General features: G+C 39.0%; 1 protein-coding gene across 5 annotated transcripts in view; it reads right to left on the bottom strand.

Moving 5' to 3' along the window:
- The window catches only part of LOC100535104 (von Willebrand factor A domain-containing protein 5A), a 42,345-nt gene that overhangs the window by 2,170 nt on the left and 25,937 nt on the right, over positions 1-14,238 (bottom strand). Inside the window, exons 1-24 of one of the 5 annotated variants that reach the window (XR_012400195.1) lie at positions 13,722-14,031; positions 13,123-13,325; positions 12,820-13,042; positions 12,515-12,681; positions 12,323-12,437; positions 12,073-12,248; positions 11,916-12,004; positions 11,678-11,822; positions 11,518-11,597; positions 11,333-11,447; positions 11,091-11,249; positions 10,907-11,010; positions 10,609-10,823; positions 9,391-9,435; positions 8,839-8,871; positions 5,724-5,756; positions 4,393-4,425; positions 3,311-3,335; positions 2,274-2,308; positions 1,946-1,997; positions 1,778-1,801; positions 1,447-1,491; positions 264-403; positions 61-184 (exon numbers count right to left, since the gene is read on the bottom strand). Coding sequence is in view for 3 of the 5 variants with exons in the window: in XM_073942709.1 (XP_073798810.1) it covers positions 61-184; positions 264-403; positions 1,447-1,491; positions 1,778-1,801; positions 1,946-1,997; positions 2,274-2,308; positions 4,393-4,425; positions 5,724-5,756; positions 8,839-8,871; positions 9,391-9,435; positions 10,609-10,823; positions 10,907-11,010; positions 11,091-11,249; positions 11,333-11,447; positions 11,518-11,597; positions 11,678-11,822; positions 11,916-12,004; positions 12,073-12,248; positions 12,323-12,437; positions 12,515-12,681; positions 12,820-13,042; positions 13,123-13,325; positions 13,722-13,761 (2,395 nt within the window). In the remaining 2 variants the exon portion in view is untranslated. Of the gene's footprint in view, positions 1-60; positions 185-263; positions 404-1,446; positions 1,492-1,777; positions 1,802-1,945; positions 1,998-2,273; positions 2,309-3,310; positions 3,336-4,392; positions 4,426-5,723; positions 5,757-8,838; positions 8,872-9,390; positions 9,436-10,608; positions 10,824-10,906; positions 11,011-11,090; positions 11,250-11,332; positions 11,448-11,517; positions 11,598-11,677; positions 11,823-11,915; positions 12,005-12,072; positions 12,249-12,322; positions 12,438-12,514; positions 12,682-12,819; positions 13,043-13,122; positions 13,326-13,721 lie in introns of those variants that run through there. The other 4 variants (XM_073942709.1, XM_073942710.1, XR_012400190.1 and 1 more) reach the window with 4 other exon arrangements.

The following is a 14,238-nucleotide window of genomic DNA, read 5'->3' as shown; positions in this document are numbered from 1 at the left end:
ATTTTAACATGATTTTCTCCATCATCTCTGAATGAATGTGCTCTAGAAAAGAGATCTGACCTTTCTCAGAAGCGATCCATGCCGCTGCCTTTTGGGCCACAAACTGCCACTCCACCTGCTGCTCTTTTCTCCAGCTGTACAACCAGATCAGAGCCAGGATAGTGGCCCACATTGACCCATCCACCTGTGCACAAACCATCATCTGAAGCTGGACCCTGAACACCATCATCACTGGGTTGTTGTTGTTTTGTCACATGTCTCACCTGTGCTGGTTTCTGATTGGTCAGCTCATCCTCTGTCTTCCCAAACACAGCAGCCAATGCGGCGTCCAGTTCCCAGCAGCCCGAGGCCTTCTGGAGGGAAACCAGCGGGAGTAACATGTCCTGGGGAGGCTCAGGAGCAGCTGAACATCCACACAAACACAAACTAACATGAAAACAGGGAAACTAGAAATCACTTCCAGAGAGTTTTCTTGTTAACTTTTGCCCCGCTGATGTTCATAAATGCAGTGACTGAGAATCAAGTTCTGTAAGCGCCCCCTGCCTTGTCTACCAGATCTGTGTTGACTTTGTTTCATGTTTCGATGTTTGAGCACATGGTTCAGACCCTGTCCACATGAACACGGGTATTTTCAAAACCACAATTGCTCTACATGGTTTTGCTGTTTGTCCACGTGAAAACAGAGAATTGAGTGACTGAAACTTTCTGGAAACTCTGGTCAGGGTGGAAATTTTCCAAAACTGCGGGCACTCCAATTTTTCACCTCATTACTTCAGCGTGTGCTCTGTTTTCTCCTTTCTGATTGGTCTACGCTGCTGGGTTCACATCAAACGCGGAAGACATGAATGAGGCGAATTCTGCATGTTTCTGGATGTCAGAATACAGGTTTTCTGGAGAAATAACGAAACAGAAGGGTGGCAGGTATGTTCCAGCCACAACCCAGCACTAAGAGTACAACCCTCAGTGTTTAGAAACTCCCACACACTCTCCTTATGGGCAATTCAGTTTATCCACGTTCGAATTGATCAGTGGCAGCCACAGCAGAATTAACTACCAATTACTCTGGCATATGTTTTACACAGCGGATGCCATTCCAACTGCATCCCAGTGCAGGGAAACACCCATACACTCTCTCATTCACACACACACATTCATTCACTACAGCCAATTTACTTACCCCAATTCACCTATATTGCATGTCTTTGGTTCCTAGGGGAAACCAGAGCATGTGAACATAGGGAGATCATGCAAACCCCTCACAGAACGGCCTCCTGGTCAAGCTGGGACTTGAACCAGTGACCTTCGTGCTATTAGGCAATAATACCAACTACTTAATTGCGTGGTTAGGTGAGGAAGGTAAATCCATAAATAATTGTACCAATTTTTTTAGCATGAAAACAACCATCATTTTAAACATTCCAAACTTGACAAAACTATCACACTTACTTTGCTTTTGCGAAGAAAGTTTTCTGCTATCAGACCTTTCCTCATCTGCCAACATCAGACACATTCAAAAGAACAAAAACAAATGAGATTTTATTTTATTTTCAGCTTAGTCCCTTTATTAATCTGGGGTCGCCACAGCGGAATGAACCGCCAACTGATCCAGCACGTTTTACGCAGCGGATGCCCTTTTAGCTCTTATTTACCCACCATTTGGAAATAAGGTTTTTTGCATCTTAATGAGAATTCATCTAATAGTAAGAAGTAAAATCAATTACTTACACACTACCAAGCCAATAAATGTCAGAAAAATCTGATCTGCTGTTTGCCTTACCATGTTCTTGTGTCCGGATGCTTCCTATATATAAAGTTGAAAAAACATTTGAATTTAGTATGAAGAACAAGATGAGTGAAGCATTTGACAAGAAAGCATTAGTCCTTAAGCCACAAAACCCACAATAAGTCTTGCAGAATATACTGAGATATACTGAGAACAACCCACCACATCCTAATGAGGTATATCTTAATGAGGTCAATTCAACAGCTGAACTGCACTGAGAATGACAAGAGAAGCATTTAAAGCTCCAAATGCAAAACACACATGCAAACAGACACATTCAGAGCATTTAAACAGCACCGTTAAATCCAAATACATTATTTTGTAAGCTAATATAATATAATATAATATAATATAATATAATATAATATAATATAATATAATGTAATATAATATAATATAATATAATATAATATAATATACGCTGTTATGCCACAATAAACTACAGCAAGTAAAAAACAAATTCAAGTGTGGGTGGTGTGTGTGAATATACCCCAGCGAGGAGCTGCCCTGTTCCATGAAGAACATCTGCAAATGACAACAACAATCATTAACTATGAGATGATTTCCAGTTGTTTTACACTGAATTTTATATTTAACTTTCAAACACACACACACAGGTTTCCATTAATTTTACACTGTCCAAACCGTATATTATATTGCCCTCACCCCACCCCACCCCTAAACCCAACCATCACAGGAGACTGTGTGCAGCTTTCTGAAGCAACTTTCTGATTAAACTCATCCTGTAGGATTTATAAGCATTTTGAAAAATGAGGACGTCACCAATGTCCTCATATTTCACCTCCTTTTTGTAATAACTGTGTCATACCTATGTCATTATACAGATCTGTGTCCTGATATGTCACAAAAACACGTACACACACATACATATACACACACACACACACACACACACACACACACACACACACACACACACTGTAGGGCTGGGAAAATATCTAAAGCAGAAAATTTGTTTAGAAAAGTGGGGATTAAAGTCAAAAACCGGACTTCAATGAGCCGAACTAAATGCCACGCTTAAATTGGTTCCATAACAGTAAGTTGAAGATTGACTAGTCTGAGTTCAGTTTAAATAATCTAGATAACTGCTCGTGCAGCCATGTAAACGACTTTTATGAAACTTTATTATTACACAACAAAGAGTTTGTTTTTCATGTAGTGTGTCAGTCAGTTTTTCCTCTGTGAGATGCATTTGAATGCATCAGTAAAACACAACGCGCTTCAGTCAACAGGCAGGAATCAGATCTGCTGTAAATCCACTGATATAACTGCGTTATTGGTTACTAAATACGTCACACAAAGAGGACGGTCATGCATTTGCTCTCAAACAGAGTAGATTATATATTTATATATATTGTTTATATATTTACACTGGAATCATATCACAGCCTTTTCAATTAGCTAATTGCAACATTCTAAATCACAATTTCATTTAAATATCAGTAAATCGTTCAGCCCTAAACACAACACTGAAATATGTCAATCGGTGTGGACAAATTGCCTTACTTAAGAGGTTCCCAATCAGCTGCTCCTGCACAAAAAAACAAATCAAACGTGCATAGACTTTCTCTGTTTCAGTATCAAGGTTAATACTGACAGACAGAAACACACAAACAACAGTACTAAGAGGTTTTAGGAGCTGAGGTGTGTGGTGTCAATTAAAATACTTTCAAAAATCTACTTTGTTTTGTTGTTGTCTTAAACACAAGAGACCTTCTTATGTCAATGTTTTTTCACTCATTGGCTGCGTCTGAAACCGCATACTTCCATACTATATAGTACGCTAAAATCAGTATGCGAGCCGAGTAGTATGTCCGAATTCATAGAATTCGAAAATCAGTAGGCGAGAAGTACCCGGATGACTTACTACTTCCGGCGAGATTCTGAAGTGCGCAGCCCATGCACGCTGCGCTATCCTATAATGCCCCGTGAGAGAATTCATGAATGGAAGTGAGGCGACGCAACTGACGCAGGTAGGTCACGTGACCATGACAAATTGGCGGATGTAGTACGTCCGAATTCCATTCATACTTTTCACATTCATACTGTATAGAACGTACTTTTCTAACGGCCGAGTAGTCCGTTTAAATTCAAATGCAGTACCTACTGAGTAGTAGGAGGTTTCGGACGCAGCCATTCTGAATTCTCAGGAGTAGATGTACTGTAGTAATTGTGTGGTTTAGCGAAGATGCATAAATCCATAAATAATCGAACTTATTTTTTGATAAACCATGAAAATAATCAACATTGTTTTAAACATTCCATATTCAACATGACTATCCAACCCAAGCTCATTCTGGAAACGTAGCCCCGCGGACGTTTCTGGAGACCGCGATTTACGTGGCCGGAGGTACGTAAAGGCCGCATTTGTTTTTTTTCGAGCGAACGCTGCGGGGCGGTGTGGCGCCGCTTCGCCCTTTCTCTTCGCGCTAGCCGGCCGACGGCTCGCCTCCGAGTGGAGGGCTTTCCCAATGCAATCAGTTTGTCCGCTTAGCTCACAGCGTTGCGTTGGCGGAGCGGAGGCCCCGGACGAGGAGGAGCAGTTGAGAAGTTGCTTGTGGTGTGAATGAGGAGTTAGGTGCACTTACCTCCAAACTGAAATTTCGGCATTCTCAGCAGTGCTGCAAGCAGAAAACCAGCAGTCAAAACAAATTCATAAATGCAGAAACAGTCAAGATCAGACACATTAATAGGATGAAAGAAATAACTTTTGTTAAAGAGATGAACTGTAGTGAAGGCACAATCAGTTTTGCTGCACATTTAAATATTGTATTTATCTATTTTATTTTTTTTTTAAATAATTTTTATTAAAAGTTAAAGACTGGATGACCAACAATTTTCTTCTCTTAAACTCAAAACATAATTATTAATTATTGGCCTAAATCCTTTACATAGCAGATCGCGCAACTCAGTCTACAATTAGAGGGATACAAAGTTAGCGTTAGCTCTACTATAAAAGATCTGGGTGTCATATTAGACAGCAATTTAACTTTTGAAAATCATATATCCCACGTCACCAAAACTGCCTTCTTTCATCTGAGAAATATTGCTAAGTTACAAAGTATGCTATCCATCTCAGATGCAGAAAAGCTAGTCCATGCATTTATGACTTCTAGGCTGAATTACTATAATGCTCTGTTTGCTGGCTACCCAGCATTCTCTATTAACAAACTTCAATTAGTACAAAATGCAGCAGCCAGAGTTCTTACCAGGTCTAGAAAATATGATCATATCACCCCAATTTTGTCCTCCTTACACTGGCTGCCTGTTAAGTTTCGTATTGAATTTAAAATATTACTTCTCACCTATAAAACTCTAAATAATCTAGCTCCTGTTTATCTAACCAACCTTCTGTCTCACTACAATCCAACTCGCTCTTTAAGATCTCAAAACTCAGGGCTTCTGGTAGTACCTAGAATAGCAAAGTCGAGTAAAGGAGGTCGAGCCTTCTCCTTTATGGCTCCTACACTCTGGAATAGCCTTCCTGATAATGTCCGAGGCTCAGACACACTCTCTCAGTTCAAAACTAGATTAAAGACTTATCTGTTTAAGACTTATGCATTCAATACATCACTTAGCGGGTTTCCACACAAGTTTCTGCATCTTGTTTATATACACTATGTAATATATTATTATATAATTATTATTATATTAATTATATAAATAAACTTGCATTGCCTTACAAAAAACACTAGCAAATAAAGAAACGATCTTGATCAATTCGACAGAACACATGTTGCAAATTGGTCACAACACAAACAACTGAAGAAACACACAGCAAATTGGTCACAACCCAAACAACTAAAACAACTGTTTAAGTTCTCTCTGCCACTGTACACTAGCAACTTAAATTGCCACCCAGGGCGACAGGCAGCAGCAAAGTTGCTTGTGATGTGATTGAGGAGTTAGGTGCACTTACCTCCCAACTGAAATTTCGGCATTCTCAGCAGTGCTGCAAGGAGAAAACCAACAGTCAAAACAAATACATAAATGCAGAAACAGTCAAGATCAGACACATTAATAAGAAAGAAAGAAATAACTTTTGTTAAAGAGATGAACTGGTGTGGAGGAAAAAGCAGTTTTGCTGCACATTTAAATATTGTTTTTATCTATTATTTATTTATTTTTTTTAATAATTTTTATTAAAAGTTAAAGACTGGATGACCAACAATTTTCTTCTCTTAAACTCAAAACATAATTATTAATTATTGGCCTAAATCCTTTACACAGCAGATCGCGCAACTCAGTCTACACTTAGAGGGATACAAAGTTAGCGTTAGCTCTACTATAAAAGATCTGGGTGTCATATTAGACAGCAATTTAACTTTTGAAAATCATATATTCCACGTCACCAAAACTGCCTTCTTTCATCTGAGAAATATTGCTAAGTTACGAAGTGTGCTATCCATCTCAGATGCAGAAAAGCTAGTCCATGCATTTATGACTTCTAGGCTGAATTACAATAATGCTCTGTTTGCTGGCTACCCAGCATTCTCTATTAACAAACTTCAATTAGTACAAAATGCAGCAGCCAGAGTTCTTACCAGGTCTAGAAAATATGATCATATCACCCCAATTTTGTCCTCCTTACACTGGCTGCCTGTTAAGTTTCGTATTGAATATTACTTCTCACCTATAAAGCTCTAAATAATCTAGCTCCTGTTTATCTAACCAACCTTCTGTCTCACTACAATCCAACTCGCTCTTTAAGATCTCAAAACTCAGGGCTTCTGGTAGTACCTAGAATAGCAAAGTCGAGTAAAGGAGGTCGAGCCTTCTCCTTTATGGCTCCTACACTCTGGAATAGCCTTCCTGATAATGTCCGAGGCTCAGACACACTCTCTCAGTTCAAAACTAGATTAAAGACTTATCTGTTTAAGACTTATGCATTCAATGCATCACTTAGCGGGTTTCCACACAAGTTTCTGCATCTTGTTTATATACACTATGTCAGTGGTTCCCAACCTTTTTTCTTTGGGGCCCCCCCCATAAACATATACAAACACTGGAGCCCCCCCACCATATAAATACACATGCACGCACGCACGCACACACATATGTACTGTGTGTGTATATATATATATATATATATATATATATATATATATATATATGTGTGTGTGTGTGTGTGTGTGTGTTTGTGTAATATTAATATATAGTAATATGTATAGAAAATATTAATTAATCAGTTTTAACTTGTCTTGGCCTTCAATGAAACCAAAAATTAGGTAGGCTTTGTCATACTGTCTAATCTTTTTCTTCGCCTCTGAAGAATCACAGCATTTACGTTTGTCTGCCATTTTTGTTTTGATTTTGCCTTTACGACACGTTGACAAGCAGATTTCCCGAGAGAGCAAAATTTAAATAATTATTTAAAGTTATTTATTTTAATTATTTTCACTATTATGTTGGAATTTTAAGCATGTGTTTAGATTATTTTTTATTTTTTGGGCTGCTCGATTTTGGGAAAAATCATAATCGCGATTATTTTGGTCATAATTGTAATCACGATTATTCAAAACCATTGCCAGTTAAAGTCAAAATTATTAGCGCTCCTGAGATTTTTTTTTTATAAATATTTCCCAAATTATGTTTAACAGAGCAAGGAATTTTAACAATATTTCCTATAATATTTTTTCTTCTATTTGTTTTATTTTAGCTAGAATAAAGACAGGTTTAAATATTTTAAAACCAATTTAAGGTCAATATTATTAGCCCCCTTAAGCAATATATATTTTTGATTGTCTGCAGAAGAAACTACCGTTATAATGACTTGCCTTATTACTCTAATTAAGCCTTTGAACTGCACTTTAATCTGAATGTTTGTATTTTGAAAAATAACTAGTAAAATATTATGTGCTGTCATTATAGCAAAGACAAAAAGAAATCAGTAATTAGAAATGAGATATCAAAACTATTATGTTCAGAAATAAGTTAATAAAATATTCTTTCCATGAAACAGAAATTGGGCAGGAAAAGGTTTGCTAATTTTCAAGAGGGCTAATAATTCTGACTTCAACTGTATACATACAGTTATTTTCCACCCTGCAATGGAAAGAGAAATGAATACAATAGAATAAAAATATGAAACAAACTGTGCTTTAAGCATCTTCACTGTAAGAAAAACACTTTAGCTACAGCAGTCCTTCAGTCAAGAGCAGCAAAGGCTTTCTCGTTATGTTTGTTTAATAATGATAAAAACAGGCGGCAGAAGGATTATAGCGCGCTGTATCTTTAATGGTTTCTCTTTCACGTCTTTTGATTCTCAACTCGTTTGTTTATTACACAAATGAGGGTTAATGTAAATAATCACTAAACACCGCGTTTTGACACCTATTTGACCATTAAAGTGTTCACGTTAAGATGACTTCAGATGTCTGCGCTCCTCTGCTCGTCTCAGTGTGCGAATGAGAGTGAATGCTGACCGGCCGCATACTTCTGACTGCGTGATCGTGCTGCACACACACATAAGCTCTTTCGCGCTTTTAAGAGCAACACGTGTACAACTGTGGCGAAATATGATGCAATAATCATTTATCTCGATTAATGCTTTTTTATAATCGTTTGAAACCGAAATCTAAATCGGATTTTCGATTAATTGCAAAGCCCTTTATAATAGTGGACCATTTTTATGCCTTTTTCTACCTCAATACTTATCCTCTCCCGCGCCCCCCCTGTGAACTCTGGCGCCCCCCTTAGGGGGGCGCGGACCCCAGGTTGGGAACCACTGCACTATGTAATATATTATTATATAATTATTATTATATTAATTATATAAATAAACTTGCCTTGCCTTACAAAAAACACTAGCAAATAAAGAAACGATCTTGATCAATTCGACAGAACACGTGTTGCAAATTGGTCACAACACAAACAACTAAAGAAACACACAGCAAATTGGTCACAACCCAAACAACTAAAACAACTGTTTAAGTTCTCTCTGCCACTGTACACTAGCAACTTAAATCGCCACCCAGGGCGACAGGCAGCAGCAAAGTTGCTTGTGATGTGATTGAGGAGTTAGGTGCACTTACCTCCCAACTGAAATTTCGGCATTCTCCGCTTTGCTGCAAGCAGAAAACCAACAGTCAAAACAAATACATAAATGCAGAAACAGTCAAGATCAGACACATTAATAAGAAAGAAAGAAATAACTTTTGTTAAAGAGATGAACTGGTGTGGAGGAAAAAGCAGTTTTGCTGCACATTTAAATATTGTACTTATCTTTTTTTACCTGAAGAAATCATATTCTACATATTCGACATATTTCTAAATTTGTCAGATTGGATGGATCAGAATATTTAGACACTATTCCTGTGTGTTTTTGTACTGGAATTAAAAGACTTACAGCCGACTCACAAAACAATCATTTTATGCATACCCATATTAAAACACACACATAAAATGAAAACTCAGCTTATAACTTACAGTACGTTAGCAGAAACTATTACAATAGAGAAATCTTTACAATCAAATAGGCCTACAGACTATTTATATTTTATAAATCTTACAAATAGAATAAACATGAAACACCATGAAAACTGTAATCATATTTCATAAAACTATCACACTAAGGTGGCATTTACCTCGTGGTGGCAAAAAACGTGCACATTTTAGGTCTTCAAAATAATCTGTTAAAGAGATGGACTGGTATGAAGGCACAAGCAGTTTTGATGCACATTTAATTTTTTTAAATTCTTTTAGACCTGAAGAAACAATATTGTACATTTTTGTCATAATCCATATATAGTAAACAGTGCTTCCCACAGGTTTGAAACAATACTTTTATTTATTATGACACTGTTATACACGGTTTCTTTTCAAAGAGTTAAAGTTTTTAAAAGGCTGTTGAAATAAAAAATAGAGGCTATTTAGGAGCCATGTGCACACAGTTTTTCTCTTTCTCAAGTTCAGGTTGTTTTATTTGGCATGACATTTAGTGCAGCATTGCCAAAGCATTTAATTGAGAAAGAAATTATAGAAAAAAATTAATAAAAACAGACAATATCTCGACAATGAGCGCCCAGAGGAAACCCACGCAAACACGGAGAACATGCAAACTCCACACAGAAACCCCAATTGACCCAGCCGAGGCTCGAACCATTGACCTTCTTGCTGTGAGGCGACAGCACTACCTACTGCGCCACTGTGTCACCTCTAAAATGAATTTTTTTTAATAATTATTATTAAATAAGGCAAATGACTTGACTGACCATTTCTAATGGCGTACACATACACGCAGCCAGTTTAGATGTCATTTCGTCCTCTTTGAGTATTTATTATTTACTTTTTCTCTCTGTCCTGTGCTTGCTGTCAGATGTGAAGTCAGAAAGAAAGTAGTCTTTAATAAAAGAGTAATGCAAAAAATGCCACAACTTTTTGAAAGCGAAAGCAAAAGTTGACTCCAGGACATTTTAGGAGATTTAAAAACACCGGCCGGAGTTGCTGGACACATTTTTAAGCCTCAAAAAGGCGCATCTCTGTGGGTCTCTGCAGAGCACGCAAGACTGTCTGAGAAAGTGTTGTTGACAGTTCTCGCGCACACGCAATGAGCAGTACGAAATGTGTACGGTGAGAGAAGATTTTCCACTGTTTAATCGAACGCGGATGTTGGGCAGATATGAAATAAAGTGTAAAAGGTTGATAATATTGGTTAAAAAAAAAAACTGTCATCAGATATACTGTACTTGGGCAGACATTAAGATACCTGAGCGGCCATCCCAAGTAAAGTCTATGTGTGGGAAACACTGTAAAATGAAAATTCAGCTCATATACACTACTATAGTCACTAGCACAGCACTAACCGTATGTCGGCACTCTTCTCCGCTGCAGGGGTCCTTTCACAGTCTGTTTGGTGTCTTTATTAATGCCAATGAAGGCTGTATGAACACTGCTCACTCCTGCCTGAACACTGAGCTCCACTATTGAGCTCCTGAGACTCTTACTTTCAGCACTAGATCTCTCCTTTTGCTCTAGAGAACGGATTATGGTTCGAGCTGCCAGCCGGTGGACGACCAACCTGCAGAAACAGAAGTAGAATTTGCTGATTTAGAAAAGCCAACAATAGATGTCACTGAATTCAATGTGATTCTAAGTGTTTACCCTGTTTCCTCAGTTGGTTTGATGCAGAAGTGCAGCTGGTTTGACACTGGTTGACTGTTCAGGTTGTATTTGACTGTCACTGATCCCTCAGAGCCTCCTAAACTCTGCAGAGTTATTTACAATCAAAGATAGTTTTTACAATCTAAACAAATGAGGGACACTAAAGTACGATAAATCATCTCACCTTTCCTTTAAGTTGGGCATAAATGAGAGTCCTTTGACCCTGGAAGAGCACATCAATGGGTGGAGAAACTGTTTCAGCAGTAACACCTTCTGGAAGTGTCCAATCCACAGAGATATTAGACACAGCGGGCTGAAGAGCAAACCTGAGGGACTCCATCGCCTGATACAGTTAGACGAGAAAGAGACATTGAGTCATGTGACTAGGAATCATCTGTGTCTGTGAAGTCCAGTGGAGAGCTTTACTTTGGGCTGCATGCGCTCTCTGCCTGTGATGAACTGAGCATGACCTGAACCCTCTCTGGCCAATCCTGTGATGAGGGCGGTGCTCGCACCTTCACCAATTCCGAATGAGAAACACCTGCAGACACAAGAAACACTGTTACTGTTAGCCATGAAGATCTGAATGATCAAAACCAGCAGAACTTTACCTGTGAGAGTGAGCATGACTTTTCACCAGATCCAGCACCTCTTTAGTGTTTCCTACTTCTCCATCAGTGAAGATGAACAGCTGAAGACAGAAAAACATCAGATTCACAAGTCATGTTTATACTTTAACACCAATATCAATGAGTAGTTGAGGTGTTGAACCTGTCTGGGGTGTTCAGGGATGCAGGGCTGACTGTAGATGTGTGTTAGAGGCTGTAAAATCTCTGTGCCGCACATGTCTGCTCGCATTTCCATGACTCTTTTAAGAGCCTGATCCATTGTGTCCTGACTGTACTCAACACTTTTACTGCAAAGACAGAAACACAAAGTCACCTTCTCACCTCTCACTCATTAAAACTAAAGTTATTTATAGTTTGATTTTTTAAATGCAGTAACTAACGGGAAGAAAGACTCAAACTCAGATCCAAATCCATAGATGTTGAAGTAGCATCCCATGGGCAGACTCTTCAACAGTAAGAGCAGAGTGTCCTGCAGAGAGACGTGAACAGAAATTTAAGTGTCTCATCTAAATACAAAAGTGAATCTTTAAATCTTACCTTTGCACTTTCAATGCGGTGCTGTGCTTCTTTTCCACGATGCATCATGCCGTCCATACTGCCTGATCTGTCCATCACAAAAACAAACTCGCCTTGAGTTGCCATTGATGACATCACTTCCTCTGGGAACTCAGGATACAAAGTAATCATGACCACAGGGTTTCTCATTAGAGAGCCTGAAACAAGAGAATAAATCAGTAAAAACTTTACCACACAATCCCATAATTCCAGATTTCTGTGCAGCTCTTACCTGACGGTGCAGTGGCCACTCCTGCCTCCACTACAGCAGAGGGCTGATGGGTGTCCTGATAGTACAGGAACAGCTCAACATCCCTATCAAACATGTGACCAGGACTCAGATTCACCTACACACATAATAAAGACACAAGGATAAACCTGCACCGTTCACACATCCACATAAACACATCAAGACACACAGTACCGTAGCCTGAGTGTGGTCAGAGCAGAGGAACACGAGAGGATCCAGAGTGCAGTTGGACTCTAGTTTGGAGATGGGTTTTGGAGAGCTCACGTGGACACTGAGAGTCAGAGAGTAGGGAACTGCTCCACATACTGATGAAATCTCTGACACTATACCAGCATCTGAACCTGACACACACACACACACACACACACACACACACACACACACACACACACACACACACACACACACACACACACACATACACAGTCACACACACTTCTCTCTGCTAATAAAGTGTGTGTCCACTGCTGCTGTAGTACCTGCTGGTGTGTATCTGGGGTTGAGAACAGCCGGCAGACAGAAGCGCAGTGATTGGTCGGCCTGCACAGCGAGCTCAGTAATGTAGATGATGGTGACGGCAGCGTTCTGACCCGGCGACAGACACCCGACACTCAGTCTGAACACATCAGGACTCTCTGCGCTCTCTTCCAACAGAAACGCCTGCTGTCCTGAACTCACAGCATCATCATACTGATCCTTCGCCTGCAACACACAGTTTAGTTTGAGACACACAATACAAATATATGCAAAGCAGCATCCTACAAGTTTATATCTGGACTCACTGTCTCCTTGTCTTGCAGTTCTGCCACAATCTCCTGCTCTCCGATCTTGGCACTGAAGTGGCAGACAGCAGCATCAGCAGGCAGAGGGAAGACGAACAAGGCCTCCAGGGGGCGCTGCTCCTCATTCACATACTGCAGAGTGGAGGAGACTGAGGCGACATGATCCTGAACCCGAACCTCCACTGAGATGCTCTTCAGAGGAACTGACACAAATACAGCAAAACAACATCATAAATACAGCAAAACATCACAAATACAGCTGAATAACATCATAAATACAGCTGAATTACATCACTATTACAGCAAATGAAAATAATAAATATCGCAGAACAACACCAATCCAACAGAGCCCATACAACTCTTTATTGGACAAAATATAATAATTTTTGACTAATAATCTAAATATCCTAAAACTTAATCAACCACCAAGTGTAAACATAGAAATAAATATAAATTCTAACGTTTATTACAGTGTAATATAAAGCCGTCGCAGCAAACATACTTGTGGAAACAGCTTAACGTTAACTACACTTATTAAAAAAGAGATTAATTTATTTAAAACTCGATTACAGTGAAAGAAAGTATATGTGAATTCATACCTGGCTCATTCAACCCTGTCAGAAGACCGCAGTTCACCATTCTCACGCTGTTTGAGGAACTGACGAGCTTGACCTATTTAAAATTCCTGACCTTACAATATTGCTTTTAATCTGACTCAAATCTTTACAGACCGACTTATTTAATGAGTAAACCAGTGTTTCAGAGAGTTTCAGATGGAAATATGTAGGCAGGAGATGAGTTGATTTCACAAGTTGTCGAAACACCTCATTCAGAAGACCGTTATTAACTGCCTGTCTGACGATACCTGCGTGCTTTTTAAACACTAGCGCAGACTTGCCTCATGAATATTAATTACGTCAACTAGATGCGGCGTACCCGGATGTGCCTCACACCAATCTTGATGCCAAAATAATATTCGAGTTTATAAATGTACGGCAGATTTTTCTTTAATTAAAGTGGAGGTTCAGTTAAACCTTCCTCATAATCTGCAACAGGAAACAAGTGATTTTTACTTGGCTGCTTTTTCTCCCTCAAAATTGTTTGAGATTTAGTTCA

Source organism: Danio rerio, chromosome 25, assembly GCF_049306965.1.
Source record: "Danio rerio strain Tuebingen ecotype United States chromosome 25, GRCz12tu, whole genome shotgun sequence".
Lineage (NCBI taxonomy): Eukaryota > Metazoa > Chordata > Actinopteri > Cypriniformes > Danionidae > Danio > Danio rerio.
Note: the sequence above shows the minus strand (reverse complement) of the source record. Positions and strands in the feature narration are given on the sequence as shown.